Source organism: Alosa sapidissima, chromosome 18 (assembly GCF_018492685.1).
Source record: "Alosa sapidissima isolate fAloSap1 chromosome 18, fAloSap1.pri, whole genome shotgun sequence".
In the NCBI taxonomy this organism is placed as follows: Eukaryota; Metazoa; Chordata; class Actinopteri; order Clupeiformes; family Clupeidae; genus Alosa; species Alosa sapidissima.
The window spans coordinates 30,211,312-30,225,662 of NC_055974.1; the positions used below are offsets into that span (position 1 = coordinate 30,211,312).

At 49.1% G+C, this 14,351-nt stretch overlaps 1 protein-coding gene across 5 annotated transcripts in view; it reads left to right on the forward strand.

Moving 5' to 3' along the window:
- c18h4orf54 (chromosome 18 C4orf54 homolog) overlaps nt 1–14,351 on the forward strand; it is a 23,122-nt gene continuing 8,771 nt past the window's right edge. For all 5 annotated transcript variants that reach the window (XR_006024879.1, XR_006024880.1, XR_006024881.1 and 2 more), the window contains exon 1: nt 1–5,138. Coding sequence is in view for 1 of the 5 variants with exons in the window: in XM_042070011.1 (XP_041925945.1) it covers nt 340–5,127 (4,788 nt within the window). In the remaining 4 variants the exon portion in view is untranslated. The remainder of the gene's footprint in view (nt 5,139–14,351) is intronic.

Sequence of the window (14,351 nt, forward strand, 5' to 3'; positions counted from 1 at the left end):
CCCGGGGTTTTGTCGGTAGGCTCGATATACAGAGGGGGGCGGTTGCGCACTGGCGACTACTGGCGCACATTCCCATCTGTTTTGCGCACTTTTGTCCCACGCGCAGCTCTGGAATGCGCGAACTGCTTCTGTCGCCAGAGGCATCTGAAATGACAGTCTCGAGCGCCACACAAACAACTGTCGGTGAGAGAGGCTGCAGAGCCCGAGGACACCGCTAGAACACGCAGGCGGAAAGCAGGTGGAGTTCCAGGACCGTGTGTGTGGCTTCCTATTCTGTGTCAGATTGGGATTTTTCCCCCTTTTCACCAGCAGCACATCGGGGATTAAATACAAGGGACAATGGAAGCCTCTGAGAAGACCCTAATCTACCAGGAAGACGCTGATCCCGTTAGGAAGCTGATGACCAACACCTATTTAAACACGACCACGGGGCCAGAAGAAGGCGAATATGTGGATTTAAACAATTTGTTGGATGTTAAGGTGGGCGACATGAAAACAGTCAAAGTAACTTTTACAGGCGAAGGGGGACAGTTGGCCATATATAAAAGCAGCTCCGTTTCAAACGGTTCGCCTTCGATGAACAACGCGTCCGGGGAGGTCGAAGACTCCGGTAAATCAGCCGACCCTGCCACCATTGACAGTAAATCTATTAATCACCAAAGCTCGGGGGACGTCAGAGCGGAGAGTGCCGCGTCAGGCTCGTTTGAAACAGCCTCCTCCGAAGCTCCTGACGCCACTGACAACTTCATGGACTGCCCGGAATCACCCACCACCATGCCGGACCCCTCTGCCGTGCCTCGGTCCCAGACCGCGCCGCCCAATATCGACACAGAAACCACATGCATGGACAAAGAATTACAATACACCGACATGAATCTAGGCAACAAAAGCGACTCGGAGGACGACGTTACTGTAGTGATGTCTGGCGACTGTACACCCAATATCGCCGAGGACGAGTTTCATTACATTACGACACATGAAATCCAGCTTTCCGAGTTAGACCATGATGTTGACTATGAGTTTGAGTCGGGATCCAGCTGGGAGATTGAGGACGACCACCAAGTTTACTCGTTTGTGGATTATGCCTCTTTTGACAGTGATGAAACGGCGGGGGAGGACGGAGCTTTAGCTCGACTGAAAGGCAATCAGGCAACGGGTGCAAATAGGAGCCTAGCAGCCGTCAGCAGTCTGCCTGAAAGCGATCCGCGCGAGACGGACAAATGCGCCATCTCAGATGAGAGTCTGTCAAAGCACCAAAACGGCGCTGGGAACGCCGCAGGGCAGATCCACCTGTCAATCAAAGCCACTTCCCGCGCTATAAATGAGCCTAGCAACGGCCAAGAAAAGGAAAACATTCTTTATCATGCCGCGCATACTGGAGACATGAGTTTTTTCAGGAGCGCGGATACTAACTCGGATAAACTGGCTGAAAGCGCGAAATGTTACATAGCCCTCCCCAGCCGCCTGCACTTTGGTAGAAAATTGAAAGGCAAAGATGCTCACGACTACTCCAGTGGCGCGTCCAGCGCGGTCAGTGAGCTGGACGACGCAGATAAGGAAGTGCGTAACTTGACTGCCCGCGCGTTTAAGAGCCTGGCTTACCCCTATTTTGATACAATAAATTTCAGCACCTCCAGTGAGTCCTCGCTCTCCGAGGGCATTAACAGGTGGTCCACGTTTGTTGACCTTAAGTATGGCAACGTGAACATGACAAAGGGACGTCATTCAAACCTGATGTCCCATAAAAGCACATCAAACTTTAAACTGGGCCAGCATCAAGACAGTAAGGGCATTGCCGGGATGACACTCGCCAGTATGAGAGCGCCCCCGGTCGAGGTTTTTGCGCTGAATGGCAATCTCGTTGACCCCAAAAACGCAGCATCTGCTAGGAAAAAAATCGAACTGATGCAGAAACTCGGCCAGGGCAAAGGCGGCGTGATTACGCTCACGGAAACACTGAATTTTCACTGCAACGTTCAGTCGGAGATGTCGGGAAGTGAAAGGCGCGCGAAATTTGCGCAAAATGCAGCCGGATCACGTTCCACAGATGAAGTTACCAACACCTTGCCAAGCGGCCAGGGGAGAGCGGCCAGCCAGCAAGCCTGCAATGCGGGGGAAACCATGGAAGGCACACACAAGAAAGCAATATTCGCATCGAGCCTTCTCAAAAATGTCATTTCTAAGAAAATGCAATTTGAGCAGGAGCGCAAGATGGAGAGGGGGGAGATCCGCGAGCAGTTCCGAGGCTCGTCTCCCTGTGTTTCGTGTTATGAGAACGAAAACCCGAAAACGGAAAAAACTTCCCGGGGCTTGCAGAGACAAGGCTCGAGACACTCTGAAGGAGATTCGGACTATACCATCGTTTGTTTAGATGACCTGGGCGACATAGTGGACAGTAGTTCGTGCGATGCCAAGGACGACAACCGCAGAGATGCCACCTTAACTCTTGCATCAGAAACGAATTTAGAATCGACAAATGAAGCAGGAATCGATACTAAAAAAGGAGCATTCGAAGCGTCCAAAAGCACGCTGCTTCGAAGCCAAAATAGCGCATTCAGATCCTGGAGGGACGGCGAGCTAGAGTTTCAAAAGGAACATAAAAACGATAAAACGCCGGAGGGGAAGCTGCCACCGCCTCACGACAACTTGGGAGAAACGGACTTAGACGGGGATTCGGGCAAGAGCAAGCTCACTAAAATGTCGCATTTGTTTCTGCCAAGTATCCAAGTGGTGTCGAATGAGGGTGAACTTTGTAAAGGTCTCCCGAATGTGAATTATTCACTGGGAGAGGGCGGAGGGCTGGGACGTCGCCCTTCCGACAATACCCTCTTTGTCCCAGACAACGCACGGAGTGTGGTAACGTCGAAGTCACCCGAAATCAAGATAAGTTTACGGAGCGTCAAAGACAGCAAAAGCGACCCGTTCAACATCGCCAAGCTGCTAACGCCCAATATAGGCTGCAACGCAGTCAACCTTATCAAGACATCTGACGACTCCAAATGCCAAGCGCTTGCCGCGGTGCTAAAGGGGGAGCCGTCCGACAAAGTGCCTCACTTCACGGTCAGAGACATTAGAGACAACAAGGGTAAGCTCCAGACTCCTATCCACCAAGTTAGGGACGTGCGCAAATTGGTGAAAAGCTCATATCACTTTGTTTCTTTGGATAATAACGAGAGCAAGTCTGCTGTCGCGGGTCTTGACCTTAACACAGAGCAAAAGACATTCAAACAGAGTCCATATCGCAATCCGGCATCACTTTCCCCCATAGTTATAAAATGTCAGTCAGTGAATACAAATAGCAGTGTTAGGCAATCTGGAAATTTAATCGAGGTTTCTAAACGTAGACTTGGAGAAGATATACAGGAGTTAGACAGGTCCTCTCCTCAATTACCGATAGAGGGCGCCAGAAACGGCACGACACTTGTGCAGAGACCCACGAGCAGAGCTTACTCCGTCAACACAAAACAAGCAAGAGGCGAGCCGTCGGACGGAACCGGCGGCCTGAACATTGAGACCAGAACCGGGATGAGGAGACAGGAGAAAGCCAGCGAGGCTGGGGAGAAGAAGCCAGAAAACAAGATGGCCAACCAAGCCGCTCTGGAGAAGCTGCAGGCCGCCGTGAAGACCATGGAGCAGCTGTACGTGTTCGACCGCAACGAGTGGAAGAGACGGGCCGAGCCGCTGTCCCAGCCCCTCATGGACAGCCACGTGCTGTCACTCATCACCAGCGAGGAGCAGGGTCCCGCCCCCGCCACCGAGGATGCTGGGAGTGCCGCCGTGCTCGCCGCCATGGCAACAGCAGGCAGCAGTGCAGACAAGCCGGCGCCGAGGGACTCGTACTCCAACGTGGACAAAAGCCCCGCCCCCGCTGCGTCCGCCTTCTCTCCGTTCCTGGCCGAGAGGAACGGGCACCGGACGCCCACCCTGCTGCCCGGCCAGAGGGCCGTTCCCACGGTCACCACGTCCAGCGCGGTGCGTGCCCCTCAGACGCCCTCCTCCATGCCGCCGGCCGCCCACACGCCCAAGGGCTTCGTGCCCATCTCGGCCAAGCTGCCCGTCTCGCTGAAGATCTCGCAGGCGCGCCGGGCGTCCGAGGAGCGCAGCAGCGACGCCGACCGGTCCCTGGGGGGCACCCAGAGCTCCACGGGCGAGTCCGAGAACTACCTGACCATCCCCGTCAAGCCGCAGGCCAGACCCGGCGTGGCGGTTGCCGCGAGCAACAGCATCGGCAGCAGCGGCGGCCGGGAGAAGTCCGTCTACACGTTCACCTCCTCGTCCGCCGCACCGTCCGGCGGCGCCAAGCCACAGCGGCACGCGTCCAGCCCCCCAGCCCACCTGCCGCACGGGGTCTCTCGCCGGCACGCCCAGGGGTCTCGCCAGTCTCCGCGCCGCACCGCTGTCGTAATGGAGACGCGCTCGCCGGACACGCCGCCCACCGCCACCATCTACCACCACTCGGTCCCCATGGCGACGGCTCAGCCGCAGGTCATCTGCTTCTCCCCCTCCGTCCAGCACGCGCCGGTCGGCATGGCGACGGTGGAGGCCTTCGGGGGACACACGCAGCGCAAGATGCTGCTGGACCCCACCACGGGCAGCTACTACCTGGTGGACACGCCGGTGGCATCGGCCGCCACGCGGCGCCTGTTCGACCCCGAGACGGGTCAGTACGTGGACGTTCCGCTGCCCCCAGCGGCTCCTCCTCCTCCGCAGCAGGTCATGACCCCCGTGCCCTTACCCATGTCCCCCCTGGCGCTCAGCCCTGGCGCCTACGGGCACCACGCTACGCTGCCCTACGTCTTCTACCCCGGCTTCATGCCCTCGCCCACGCTCATCTCGGCGCGCATGCCCTCCCAGATGACCGTGCAGGGCGGCGAGGTCGGGCTGGACGAGCGCAGGAGTGACAGGGCCAGCGTGGGGCAGCAGGGCGACGGAGTCTACGTGGAGAGCCCCTACTACGTGCCCACGGGGGCGCGGGCAGGGTACGGGCAGCAGCAGGGGCAGCAGCAGGGGGCAGGAGGGGGGGGCAAGCAGCCGGTCATCAGCATCATGTCTCAGCAGGGCCCCCGCATCATCGCACCCCCCTCCTTCGACGGCACCACCATGAGCTTTGTGGTGGAGCACCGGTGAACCGCTGACCGGTGAGTAGCTCGGCTCCTCCTCCTCTCTTTTCATCCTTTCTTCATCCATCCCTTTCTCTCTTTTCCTGCATTCTCTCTCTTCATGTTGTTTTCTCTTTTCTCTCACCAGTGAGTGTGTGTGTGTGTGTGCATATGTGTGTGTGTGTGTGCATATGTGTGTGTGTGTGTATGTACGTGTGTGTGTTTATATATATGTGTGTGTGTGTGTGTGTGTGTGTGTGTGTGCGCATATGTGTGCGTGTGTGTGTGTGTGTATGTACATGTGTGTGTTTATATATGTGTGTGTGTGTGTGTGTGTGTGTGTGTGTGTGTGTGTGTGTGTGTGTGCATATGTGTGCGTGTGTGTGTGTGTGTGTGTGTATGTGTGTGATTAACACCTGCTCGTGTTTCTGCAGAGGTGTTGTAATGTGACAGTATGGCCGACATGTAATAAGTCAATCAGGGGGTTTCAGTTCACACACACACCAGGTGAAAGGTTTCAGTTCACACACACACACACACACACACACACCAGGTGAAGGGTTTCAGTTCACCAGTTCACACACACACACACACAAACACACACACCAGGTGAAGGGGTTTAGTTCATACACACACACACACACACACACCAAGTGAAGGGTTTCAGTTCACACACACACACCAGGTGAAGGGGTTCAGTTCACACACACCAAATGAGTCAGTTATCCATACACCCACACTACACCCATTCTAGAGCACAGATGCAGGTGTGTGTGTGTAATCAGTGCAGGTTATGTGTTATTAGTGCAGGTTATGTGTGCAGGTTATGTGTGCAGGATGCAGGTTATGTGTGCAGGTTATGTGTGCAGGATGCAGGTTATGTGTGCAGGATGCAGGTTATGTGTGCAGGTTATGTGTGCAGGATGCAGGTTATATGTGCAGGATGCAGGTTATGTGTTATTAGTGCAGGTTATGTGTGCAGGATGCAGGTTATGTGTGCAGGTTATGTGTGCAGGATGCAGGTTATGTGTGCAGGATGCAGGTTATGTGTTATTAGTGCAGGTTATGTGTGCAGGATGCAGGTTATGTGTTATTAGTGCAGGTTATGTGTGCAGGTTATGTGTGCAGGATGCAGGTTATGTGTGCAGGATGCAGGTTATGTGTGCAGGTTATGTGTGCAGGATGCAGGTTATGTGTGCAGGATGCAGGTTATGTCTGCAGGATGCAACTACTAACTCCATCTTCCGGGTCCATCCTTGACCCACCAGGGGCGTCCCACTGGAGCTGCTGTGGGCCTTGTGTTGCCTTGCGTTGCCTTGCGTTGCGTTGCCTTGTGTTGCGTTGCGTTGTGTTGCGTTGTGAGATACACAGCTCAACTCAGTGGGTTTAAAACTTGACAAGTTCAAAAGGGATTTCACTGCAGCTTCAGCACAGTTTACATTGTACTCTTTGTGTTCAGACCTTACATGTCACCGTGAACATAAGCACCTATAGTGTGTGCATGTGTGTGTGTGCGTGTGTGTGTGCGTGTGTGTGTATGTGTGTGCGTGTGTGTGTGTGTGTGTGCGTGTGTGCGTGTGTGCGTGTGTGCGTGTGTGTGTGTGTGTATGTGTGTGTGTGTGTGCGTGCGTGTGCGTGCGCGTGCGCGTGCGTGTGCGTGCGTGTGCGTGCGTGCGTGCGTGTGTGTGAGTGTGCGTGTGTGCGTGTGTCTGCCTCTGTCTTAAAACATTATTTGCTAAAAACAGATTATGTGCTTGACTACTTGCGACTCCACCTCGGATTTCTGACCAGCCGGATAGAAGTGTGTGTGTAGTCTTTTCCCTGCTGAACACAGACACACACACACACACACACACACACACATACATTCTGATGAAGGACGCCAGGTGTGTGGTGTAGTCTTTAAGTCTTTATCTGCTATTTATAAAAACAGATTATCTGCCTGACACCCCACTAGCAACTCCACCTCAGATTCCTTACCAGACCGATATGCATGTGTGTGTGTGTGTGTGTGTGTATTATTCTCCTGAACACACACACACACACACACACACGCAGATGAGAGGGCCGGTGGCTGTGTGGGGTGTTTATGGTGCTGCATTCATGCTAGATGGGAGGTCTTAGAGGCCCATAACTCAGCCAGGGGAGGAGCAGGGTCACACTCAGGGGCTTAACCCTATAGACAGGAAGTGGCAGAGAGTGTGCTGTGTGTGTGTTGTGACAGGAGAGAGTGTGTTGTGTGTGTTGTGTATGTGTTGTGTGTACTGTGTGTGTGTTGTTACAGGAGAGAGTGTGTTGTGTGTGTTGTGTATGTGTTGTGTGTACTGTGTGTGTGTTGTTACAGGAGAGAGTGTGTTGTGTGTGTGTTGTGACAGGAGAGAGTGTAGTGTGTGTGTTGTGTGTGTGTTGTGACAGGAGAGAGTGTGTTGTGTGTGTTGCGTGTGTGTGTGTTGTGACAGGAGAGAGTGTAGTGTGTGTGTTGTGACAGCAGAGAGTGTAGTATGTGTGTGTTGCGTGTGTGTGTGTTGTGTGTGTTGTGACAGGAGAGAGTGTAGTGTGTGTGTTGCGTGTGTGTGTGTTGTGTGTGTTGCGTGTGTGTGTGTTGTGTGTGTTGTGATAGGAGAGAGTGTAGTGTGTGTGTGTTGTGACAGGAGAGAGTGTGTTGTGTGTGTGTTGTGTGTGTGTGTTGTGACAGCAGAGAGTGTGTTGTGTGTATGTTGTGTGTGTGTGTTGTGACAGCAGAGAGTGTATTGTGTGTGTGTTGTGTGTGTGTTGTGTGTGTGTGTTGTGACAGCAAAGAGTGTGTTGTGTGTTGTGACAGGAGAGAGTGTAGTGTGTGTGTTGTGACAGAAGAGAGTGTGTTGTGACAGGAGAGAGTGTGTTGTGTGTGTTGTGACAGGAGAGAGTGTAGTGTGTGTGTTGTGACAGGGGAGAGTGTGTTGTGTACAGTGTTGGGAACGTTACTTTAAAAAAGTAATTAGTTATAGTTACTCACTACTTGTTCCAAAAAGTAACAGAGTTAGTAACTGAATTACTCTATGATAAGAGTAACTCGTTACCAGGGAAAGTAACTAGTTGCTATATGTCAAAGAATTCGTTTTTATTTTAGCAGTTTTGAGCAGCCAGTTGAAATGAGTAGAACAGACAGGTGTTTGTAGGCTACATAACTTTCGATATTTATTAGATAGATAGATAGATACTTTATTGATCCCCAAGGGGAAATTCAAGATATTGCACAGTGACAGACCTACGGTTGACTTCAGCCTGTGTCATATGTTTTTGTTGTGAGGCAGAAAGATCTAGCTTTTGCTGCTTGGAGGACTTTGCTCCGAGTCCTTCTTTGCTAGTGGATGGCGAGCTAACATCTGTGTGGAGGTATCGGTGTTTTTGGCCACTAGCTTTAGATGCGTGTGTGAGATGCTTCATTAAATTAGAGTTGCTTGCAACGGATGTCGACAAAGTCTAGTCTTTTACTTGCACGTTCTTGTCTTGATGAATTTGAAGTAGTGCTTATATCTCCACCTTGAAAATGCCAACTTTTCGGATTGCTCCTAACCTCTGCTGTTTCGTCGAATCTCTATTTTAGCTGTTGCGTGTGTGTGTGTGGCACATGTGCTGGCAAGTGTGTAAAAACACTGGCTCTGATTGGCTATCATGAAACATGACTGCCTTAGCCAATCATAATCTCTTACGTTGTTATTAACCCACCTCCTCACTAGCTGTGAGCCAGGGTGAGTTCGGATTACACAGTTTATTCAATCAATGCATAGTAACGCACCGCATTTAACGTCCAGTAACGTTAACGGCGTTGTAACGACTGGAAAAGTAATTAGTTAGATTACCCCGTTAGTGAAAAAATAACGTCGTTACCTAAACACTGGTTGTGTATGTGATGTGTGTGTGTTGTGTGTACTGTGTGTGTGTTGTTACAGGAGAGAGTGTGTTGTGTGTGTTGTGTGTGTGTTGTGACAGGAGAGAGTGTGTTGTGTGTGTGTTGTGTGTACTGTGTGTGTGTTGTCACAGGAGAGAGTGTAGTGTGTGTGTGTTGTGTGTGTGTTGTGTGTACTGTGTGTGTGTTGTGACAGGAGAGAGTGTAGTGTGTGTGTGTTGTGTGTGTGTTGCGTGTGTGTTGTGTCACACAACACACTCTCTCCAGTCACAACACACTGCAAACAGAAAGTACAAGTCTTTTAGACACATGTGCTAGCAACCTTATAAATAAAATAATGCTAAAATTATTATTAGTATTAAACACCAAATAAAAATATTTTCTCATGACTTATTTAAACCTGGCAAGGAACAGATTAATGAAATACCAGAATGCATTAGGCTACCTCTAACACAACAAACAACACTCTCAAACACAAATTTGTATCCACATTTTAACTGTTTAACTGTAAACTATTTATTTTAACTTATTGTATTGCCCTCAACAAACAATTATCTTTGAGGCCATTTGTGCTTTATTTCTTGCCAGATACTTGGCAGCGCTTGTGCTCAGAAAGTTGAGTCAAATTTGCTCAATGGACGTTGCATTTGAAACTCTGAGTAGTGGGTGTTGTGTGTAGAAATCTAGACGCAAATGTGCGTCTAGAGAGCACAAATTTGCTGCCAGGGCTAGTCTAGCAACTCTCCGTTGGCTTGTGAGCTCCAGAAATCAAAACTTAATCAGGCCAATGAAATCGTGTATAGAGTCGTTAAGCGGGCTTAACATAATGATTGATGGCAGAGTTGCAACGGTTTGGCTTGAATTCCCTGCTACTTGAAAACAAATAAGATGGATGTTGCTGCTGGCGAACAGTGTGACACGAGTTAAGCTTTTATTAAGTTGGCAAACGTTTGAACTAGCCAACTAGCTCCGCTGGTTGGAAACGCATGGGGCTCATAGCGCTGCCGCTGTCCTATTGCGTGCAGAGGGAATTTGAAAGACAACTGATTATCCCGCCCCTCGGACTGAGCACTGCGAACGGTGAGTGCCATTTTAATGTGGGTCTGGCTCGTCAGGCTAGTGTTGTGTGTGTTGTGACAGGAGAGAGTGTAGTGTGTGTGTTGTTGTGTGTGTGTTGTGACAGCAGAGAGTGTAATGTGTGTGTTGTGTGTGTTGTGACAGCAGAGAGTGTAGTGTGTGTGTTGTGCGTGTTGTGACAGCAGAGAGTGTAGTGTGTGTTTGGCTCTATTTTTGAGCCGGAGGTTACGGACATTCTGGGAGGGCTGGTCACAGCAGAGAGTCTGAGAAGTAGGTCACCAGTAACCATAGTAACCAGACATGGCAGCAGGGCACCAGTAACCATGGCAGTAGGGCACCAGTAACCATGGCAGCAAGGCATGAGTAACCATGCCAGTAGGGCACCAGTAACCATGGCAGTAGGGCACCAGTAACCATGGCAGCAGGGCACCAGTAACACCAGTAACCATGGCAGCAGGGCACCAGTAACCATGGCAGCAAGGCATGAGTAACCATGCCAGTAGGGCACCAGTAACCATGGCAGAGGGCACCAGTAACCATGACAGCAGGGCACCAGTAACCAGACATGGCAGCAGGGCAACAGTAACCATGGCAGCAGGTCACCAGTAACCATGGCAGTAGGGCACCAGTAACCAGACAGGGCAGCAGGTCACCAGTAACCATGGCAGCAGGGCAACAGTAACGAGACGTGGCAGGCAGAGGCGCCTGCAGGAATAAATGCTTTGGTACGCACACCCACCTACAGACAATGCCCCCCATCCCCCCGCGCGCAACTCCTTTCCCGGTTAGGTTCGTGCATTGGTCAGTTAAAAAGTAGCCTTCATAGTACTAACAACATCCACATGCAAGATCTTTACAACAACGCCTAACAATAACCTATTAATTTGGACAACTTTAAAAAGGCTAAAGTTACCTTTAGTTTTGTTCTAGCGTAGCCTACCATATGGCTTTAAACAGCTGTAATGCCTAACGTTTTCACAAGTTCATGCCCCCAGAGTGTAGCGCTGTAGCTCATGAACATGCCCCCAGAGTGTAGCGCTGTAGCTCACGAATATGCCCCCAGACTGTAGCACTGTAGCTGCTCATGAACATGCCCCCAGAGTGTAGCGCTGTAGCTGCTCATGAACATGCCCCCAGAGTGTAGCACTGTAGCTGCCTGGCTGCTTTAGCTGTTGGCTGCAGCAACCCAAGCGGTAAAACCGTTATTGTTATTATTTTTATCGTACAGTACCAACAGTACTTGGTGACTTTGAGAAACAGACACAACACACACACACACACACACACACACACACACACCATCCAACTCATGTGAACACAAACAAATAAAAACAAATAAAAGATAAAACAGGATAAAAGTCACACTAGTTTTTCATTGTGTGTGTACATACACATCTGTGTGTGCTTGTGTGTGCATGTGCATCTTTGTCATGTCAGTGTGTGTGTGTGTGTGTGTGTGCATGCATATCTTTAGTGTGTGTGTATTTTCCTGTGGGTGTAGTGGCAAGGCTACCATGCTGAGGGGTTGGCATAATGTGTCTCTGTGTGCGTGTTTTGGGTAAGGGAAAGGTCGGGAGCTGTGTGTGTGTGTGTGTGTGTGTGTGTGTGTGTGTAGCATGTGTTGTGCTGATGCAGAGCAAAGACAGCTGCTGCTAGAAATCAAGACGTGGGGTGGTGTGTGTGTGTGGTGTGTGTGTGTGGGGGGGGGGGGGGGGGGGGGTCAGTGGGCTAGAGGGGTCATCTTTTTATAGGAGCCGTGCTGCCGTATGTGAAAAGGACGGGGGGGGGGGGGGGGGGGGCTCAGGCCCAAGCTTAAGCACATTACATAAACAATATGTTTGTCATCATTCAACACACACACACACACACACACAGATAACATACTTACCGGTACATGTGCACACCATTAATCTAGCCCTAGACACTTCTCCTGTTTAGGTGTTTGTGTAGTAGAGTTAGAATGTTCTAATGTTCTCCAGTGTTTGTGTAGTAGAGTTAGAATGCTCTTGTGTTCTCTAGTGTTTGTGTAGTAGAGTTAGAATGCTCTAATGTTCTCCAATGTTTGTGTAGTAGAGTTAGAATGCTCTAATGTTCTCCAATGTTTGTGTAGTAGAGTTAGAATGCTCTAATGTTCTCCAGTGTTTGTGTAGTAGAGTTAGAATGCTCTTATGTTCTCTAGTGTTTGTGTAGTAGAGTTAGAATGCTCTTGTGTTCTCTAATGTTTGTGTAGTCGTTGTAGAACATCCTCTGGGGGGTATTCCAAGTACGTGGTTTAGTGACAAACCTGGATAAGTAACTCAAACCTCCTACAACAAGAGCCCTATGGCATTGTTTTGTTAGGAGAATGAAGCCATACAGCTCTTCTATTAGGAGGTTTACCCCTTACTCTGAGTTAACTTCCTCTAAGTTAACTTAATAATAATATAATAATAATAAGCTTTATTTGTATAGCACCTTTCATACACAGAATGCAGCTCAAAGTGCTTTACATTTGAAGCATGTAACACAATAATAGTCAGTCAGTCATTATCAATCACTTTTCTTCATTGCTGGGGCCGTTTATGATCCACTCAGCAACATATCAAAAATATAGAAAATGACGTCATAAGACTGGCAGCCTTAACCCTCTTACCCCCCACAAGCACACCATATGGCAACTGTGGCAAGGAAAAACTCCCATATTCCAGGAAGAAACCTTGAGCAGAACCTGACTTAATAGGGGGAGCCCATCTGCTTCTGGCTGGCTGCGCCCTCCAATAGCAGCAGATGTAGAATAATCTGAAAAAGTAGTCTACAGGATAAGACGAGTTAACTAAAAGCTTTCCTGTACAGGTATGTTTTCAGATCTTTTTTAAAAATATTTACTGAACTCGCCTGTTTGATGTACAGAGGCAGGGTGTTCCATAGTTTGGGGGCATAATGGATAAACGCAGCTTCTCCACTTTGTTTGTGGAGCACTTTGGGTACGATTAAAAGATTAGAATTGGATGATCTAAAATCAATTCTATAGGAAATAGGGAGCCAGTGCAGTTCAGCCAACACAGGGGTGATGTGTTCTCTCTTCTTAGTCTTAGTTAAAAGTCTAGCCGCAGAGTTCTGTATGAGTGCCAATTTCTTTAGATGTTTTTTGGGAAGACCAGTGAAAAGTGCATTGCAGTAGTCTAACCTGCTAGTGATAAAGGCGTGAATTAGTTTTTCTGCATCTTGTTGAGTTAAAAAGGGCCACACTTTGGCAATGTTTCTCAAGTGGAAATAGGCTGTCTGAGTAACTTTACTGATATGGGGCTTAAAACTTAACTCTGCATCTAAGATGACACCGAGGCATGTTACTTTTGGTTTGACCTGGTGCGCCAAGTTCCCCAGATTACTAAGAATAATATCTCGCTTTAGTTTTGGTCCAACCAAAAGTACCTCTGTTTTGTCATCATTTAGTTTCAAAAATGTTTTGCTCATCCACTGATTAATGGAGGTTAGGCATGCAGTGAGGGAGCAAAGGCCATCTGGGTTAGTTGGCTCCACAGAAATATACAATTGGGTATCATCTGCGTAGCTGTGGAAGTTTACATTATGCTGACTATGCAGACGTTTCCCAATGGAAGCATATATAGAGAAAATAGCAGGGGACCAAGGCAGCTCCCCTGGGCCACACCAAAAGGCAAGTCATGTTTTTCAGATACATGATCTCCTAGACTGATATAAAAATCTCTGGCAGTAATGTAGGTTTGAAACCAGTTTAGAGCATTATCAGAGAGACCCACCCACTTCGCAAGGCGGTGAATTAGGATGCTATGATCAATGGTGTCAAATGCCGCACTCAAATCCAGAAGAATAAGGATTGAGACTTTGTTTGAGTCAGTAGCCAGTCTGAGATCATTGACTATTTTTACTAGAGCCGTTTCTGTGCTGTGATTTGATCTAAAACCTGATTGGAATTTTTCAAGGATACTGTTTTCATTGAGGAAGGTATTTAACTGATTACAAACAACTTTTTCAAGTACTTTGCTCAAGAACGGTAGATTTGATATAGGCCTGTAGTTGCTCAGATTGGTATGGTCAAGATTTGACTTTTTAAGTAAAGGTTTCACAACAGCGGTTTTAAAAGCAGTTGGAAATATACCTGTTTCTAATGAGGTGTTTATTACCTTGAGAATAAAGGGAGCTAAGCTATCATATACTTTTTTGAGGAATCTAGTAGGGATTGGATCTAAAACACATGTTGAGGAGCCGGTTTGAGTTATAATTTTACCAAGCTCAGATTGAGTAATAGTGCTAAAGGACCTTCATTT